A 5,801-nucleotide genomic window follows, 5' to 3' on the forward strand; every position below is an offset into this window, starting at 1 on the left:
TTAGCAGTGTCTTGATGTTCAAAACGCATCTGTCAAAACGCAGGTGGAAAAGCATGTAAAAAGCGCTGAAAACGCATCTAAAACGCGGTATTTACGCATGCGTTTTTAGCGCTAAATTTCTGGAAATGGCAACTTTGATCAAAACAATTAAGGAAAAAACGTGCGTTTAGAACTGCAAGTAGGAGAACGCAAAGTGGGGTCTTAGCCTTACTTTTTAGGCCTTTGGGCAGCTGCACAGGTTGCACCAATGATATGTCCACCCGTGAGTCTGGTCCGCAAATTGAACCAGCTAGCACATTCTGGATTTTTTTTTTCTTCATATAGACTTTACGTTTACATGGAGGGGCACAGACAACTCTGGGGTACTATCTACATTATTGGGAGGCACATACAGCACTGGGAGGTATGTACAGTACTGGTGACACTGGGGCATATACATCACAACAAGGGTTCATATATACATCACTGGGAGACATAGACATAGCTGGGGGGGCACATACATCACTGGGGGGCACAGACAGCAATGGAGGGCACAGACAGCTTTGGGAGTATATACATCATTGGGGGGCACAGAACAGACAGTACTGGGAGGCATGTACAGTACTGGGTACACTGCCATCCCTCCTCTAAGTTCTGTGGGACAGGCGCGCATTGTGCGTTAACCCTGCCCACAAAGTACATCCTCAGCATGCTGGCACTGGCCAGCATGAGGACTTAGTCCTTCAGTGTATGCACAAGCAGCGTTCAATAGTGAACGCTGCATGCGTGTGCTCAATACGCACGTTGGACTTTAAAAGGCCATCAGTCAGTGAGACGCGGCTGGCGCCCGAGCACCGCAGTCCCCAAGAATCTGCAGGGGGGTTGCAGGAAAGGCCCACAGGCCGCAGGCTCTCCCCCCGATCTAAACGTTCCATTAGGCCTCATTCAGATGTCCCTTTTTAATGGCGTCTTGGCCTTTTACCATGTCTGTGTTTTGCAGACTGAGTGGTCTGCAAAAAACGGAGACATGCCAATTTTTTTTTTTTTTACTTGAGTCATAGATTAAACTTACCAATACAAGTCTATGGGTCCATGAACATCATGGACCGCCGGGATACCATTCATATGTTGTCCGTTTTTACCTTTATGAATGATAGGAGAAGCTTCATCTAAGAAAATCAGTGATGAAACTTTGATGGTATCAACTGACACTGACCACACGCTGATGAAAATCAATCAATTTTTTCCCATATGAGGAAAAATCACCGGCATCTAAATGAGGCCATTGAAGAAACTGTGATAAATGGCGCGACACTCACTCCTGAAGACTAGTATGTGACACATATCTTCCAGTTCAGACCTCGTAGACCGTGTTCACACATCAGAATTTGGTGTGTATTTTATGGGTATAAAATTTACAGTATTTTAACGTTATCTCATCCACACGCTGCATTTTAATTTATAAAGAATCCGATTAAAAATTTGTTTTTGGTGCTTTTTTTTAAATTATCTATAGCATGTCAAGATCTATTATGGAAATGCACCTTTTTGGTTCTGATTTTACACTTTCATTTCAATGGCAAAACTACATCTGCAGTTTAAACGTCGGACCTGGTGCCTTTCCCGCAACAAAAAATGCAAACAGAAAATCATTGATAAATGAGGAAAATATGCACAGACGTCACTGCAGAAATGGTAAAAATCTGCAACAAATACTCAATGTCTGAACTCAGCCATACAAACAAAACTGTGGCAGCCCGCTTTTTCCAACATGCTTGTAATGGGTTCTTACTGGTGATTTTGTAGATATGGCGCTCAATCAGAAAACAAGCAGAATCTACCCCAAAGCACAAAGTAAGGGTATGTGCGCACGTTGCTTTTTACCTGCTTTTTTGCTGCTTTTTCTTCTGCGCTGTTTAATGCCAAAATGGATGTGTTCTTCTATTCAAGCAAAGTCTATGGGAATTTGGGTTTCTTGTTCACACTATGTTGTTCAAAATGCTGCCTTTTTGTGGCAGAACTTTGGTCAAAAACTCAACTTTTCAAAGAAGCAAAGCAACATGTCAATTGTTTTTGCCATTTGGGTTTTGCACTGCAAAGCTGAGTTTTTGACCAAAGTTCTGCCACAAAAAGGCAGCATTTTGAACAACATAGTGTGAACAAGAAACCCAAATTCCCATAGACTTTGCTTGAATAGAAGAACACATCCATTTTGGCATTAAACAGCGCAGAAGAAAAAGCAGCAAAAAAGCAGGTAAAAAGCAGGTAAAAAGCAACGTGCGCACGTACCCTTAGACTGAACTCACATGGCCAGTAATCATCCATTATAATGGATCCTATAGAGATCTGTTGACAAAAAGAAAAAAAACTTGAGCAAACAACTTTTTTGTCCATTGTTAGATCCGGTTTTTTTAACATTGGAGTCTATGGAGATTAACGGATTCCTATTTAGCCATCCATTCTTCTGTCATTTGTAAAGGATCCGTTTTTTGCTTACAGGATCCGTTTCAAATGAAAGCTAAATAGTAATCCCTTAAGGCATCAGTTCTCCATAGACTCCAATATTTAAAAAAAAAAAAAAAAAAAAAAATGGATCCTGCAGAAATCAGTTATTTAACAAAGGTCAAAAAAGTTCTGTTTGCAGAACTTTTTTCGAAACGGATTTCTGCAGGATCTATTCTAATGCATGTGAACTCAGCCTAAAAGATGAGCCAGGTATAGGATGAGCTGTGTGCACTGCATGGAAATGATCCATAGACACTGAATACCAGAGTTGTGTCCTGCAAAGGGGAGGGCTGGGGCGGCACCAGCTCATTACTATAAACTCTTTCAGCTACTTTAGGGCTTGAGTGGAAACTCCCTGTAAACTGAGCAGAAGGTCATTACTTCAATGCCACCCCCAGCTTGGAGCTCATTAGGAGACTGAGGACAAGTCTAGTTCCATCTCTCAGAGAAGCAATCCCTAGGAATTAGCATGGATGCTTTTGGACAGCAAACGTCCAGTTCCCAGCCGGAATGTTCCTATATCCAGGATTTAAAAGACATGGATGTCTTCTCCAGAGACTACCTTAATCTATATCAGCAGAACCTGCCCCAGCCTCCGACGCAGCCATCAGTGTATGGTGTATCCAACTATCCAAAGCCAAATTCTGACCCATATTGGTGGTTTGGTGGCTTGGCCATTAATCCGTCATTCCTCAATAGGAATGGCTCCAGATGTTTGACAAGTGGCTATGCCAACAGCCAAGCTCAAGTTTTGACTCCTACTGAGAATAGAATTGGAGATGTTCCGTGGGTGACTTATCTAAACAATGAAGACCTGATCCAAACCATGAGACCACCTTATTCCTATTCGGCTTTAATAGCCCTCGCTATTCAGAATGCTCCGGAGAAAAAGCTGACCCTCAGTCAAATCTATAACTATGTGGTGGAAAACTTCCCATTTTATAGGAAGAACAAGGCTGGCTGGCAGAACTCCATAAGACACAACTTGTCACTCAACGACTGCTTCAAGAAGGTAGCGAGGGACGATAACGATCCGGGTGAGTGGTCCCATAGGGGCTTCGGCATCTATTAGAAGTAATTTGGAGTTCATCCGTGAATTGTTGCTGCTAGAGCGTGGCACTCACCCAGATATTTGCAGCTAATTATTTCCAATTTCTAGAAATGTTGTAAAATTTTTCTGCAATCTTGCCCAGTACCCAGTGAAGAGTACATATGTCTCATTTTTTTTTTATATATAAAATATATATATATATATGTATATATAGATTATATATACACATATATATATGTGTGTGTGTGTGTGTGTGTATGTATATATATATATATATATATATGTATATATATATATATGTGTGTGTATATGTACGGTATGTATATGTGTGTGTGTGACATTTTAAAGCCTTTATTAAGAGATTATGTGGTGAGCTGTTTCTCTCCTTGTTTGTTTTTTTTGTCATCTGGCTTGTTCATAAAAGTTTTTAAAATATCTTAATTTGTGTGTCTAATAATTGTTTTTGTTTTTCTAAAGATTTATTTTATTGAAGATATAATTTTTATTGAATTAAAAAAAAATATTTTTTTTTTAATTTCAATAAAATATTTAGAAAAAATATCATTTTATTCTAAAGATTTACTTTTATATCAATTCTAAAAAAATAATTTTTATTGAATAACTTAAATAGAAAAAAAGTGTGTGGTGTGTTAAACCCTCCCCCAACAAAAAAAAAAATCAGGGAAAAAAAACCCCTTCCAAAAATCCACAACTTCTTGAAGACGCAGGCAAAAAAAAAGTTAGTTTGCAAAACTCTTTTAATGAAGTGGGTTCCAATACAAAACTCCATTTTTATTTTTTTTTTTGACTGCCCTAAAAACAAAAAAAAATAAAAAAATCCACCTGTGTATGTATAACCTTGCATAACAGGTGGTGGGGGTGTGTGTTTTGTTTTTTTTTTTTTTTTTTTTGTTCTCTTATCCCCCCCTACATCCTTTTAATTAGGGGCACTGAGAGTTTGATGACATCATTTGATGATGGGCGAGCGGCAGCCATTATGAACTTGTCTGTCCTTGTTAAACTGTCCAAAAACTGCTGGGGATAAGACTGGACTATATTTTCATGGTGACTGTTCCCTTTTAAAGGAAGGTTATCAAATGAATCTGCTTTGTGTATATAAAACCTGTGAACAAGGCTTTAGTGTTTTTGCTTTTGGTTTCCACAGGAAAAGGGAACTACTGGACTCTCGATCCAAACTGCAACAAGATGTTCGATAACGGTAACTTCAGACGGAAGCGGAGGAAGGGCAACAATGCAAGTAAACGATCTAAAAAGCTAGATGATGATGACGATAAGAAGGTGACCTCTCTTGGGTCTGACAGCATTGCGGGATCTCCAGCCAATAAAATGAATTCTAATTCCGCGTCTTCTCCAGCTTTGGACACCAGCTCTTGTTTTGTCAACGTCCCATCCGCTGTAAATGCAACGGGGAGTGATGGGGCGTACACTTCGTTCAGTGACTACTTCTCACCCTCCAAATGTTATTTCACAGAACATGCTCCCCTCAGTTACCCCAATGACTACCACAGCTCTTCGCTGCCCGGAGAATCCATTGCTCAAGTTAACTTCAATTCTTGGCATTCCCCAACCAATCCGCATGGCCTGTGCTCGCCCCTCATCAACTTTCCACCTGTAAACCACATACTTTATAACCGGAAAGCACAGGGGTGATGAGGGATTTATTTTATTTCAATTTTTTTAATCTGCTGGACTCTGATTTTACTCTTTAGTGTATATTTAATCACTGGACCCGACCTTTGCACTTTAACATCACAATATTTCTCTTGAGGAAACACACCAAACTTATATGGCGAGGAGACTTGTTTGGAATTCGCTCGCTCTTGGCCATTACATTAGGGGGTGGCTTTCCAAGCTACAGACACGTATGATGGATTTTTATGACCATGCAGTTAGCAAGTTTATGGTCCAATTGGAATAAAATAGTAGCATGGGATTATCTGGTGTCCACATTCTGATTTGTGGTGGTTTCGGGACTGGGGGCTCCAGTTGACAATCTGTACAAAGCATGCTTACTGGTGTAACATGGACTCTTGTGTCTGAAAATTCCTAATTCACCCTACGAGGACAATCTGAGCTCTAAGGCCAATTTCACATTTGCGTCGTTTTGACGGAAACTGAATCCAGCACAGATGCAGTACAGTTCACTTATTTACAGTGGATGCGTGACACCATGCGGGTTGTTTGCTTCATACACAACCACATGTGTCCACATGGTGTTGCATGTTGTCGCACTTTCACTGTAAAT

General features: G+C 40.2%; 1 protein-coding gene across 1 annotated transcript; it reads left to right on the forward strand.

Annotated features, from left to right (window-relative positions):
* The first annotated feature begins 2,953 nt into the window (after positions 1-2,953).
* On the forward strand, positions 2,954-5,206 carry LOC142312614 (forkhead box protein I2-A-like). The gene is made up of 2 exons (XM_075351608.1): positions 2,954-3,521; positions 4,701-5,206. The coding sequence occupies exons 1-2, from the start codon at positions 2,954-2,956 to the stop codon at positions 5,204-5,206; spliced, it is 1,074 nt and encodes a 357-aa protein (XP_075207723.1).
* Positions 5,207-5,801: the final 595 nt, after the last annotated feature.

The sequence above is a fragment of the Anomaloglossus baeobatrachus genome, chromosome 5 (assembly GCF_048569485.1).
Source record: "Anomaloglossus baeobatrachus isolate aAnoBae1 chromosome 5, aAnoBae1.hap1, whole genome shotgun sequence".
NCBI classification, from domain to species: Eukaryota; Metazoa; Chordata; class Amphibia; order Anura; family Aromobatidae; genus Anomaloglossus; species Anomaloglossus baeobatrachus.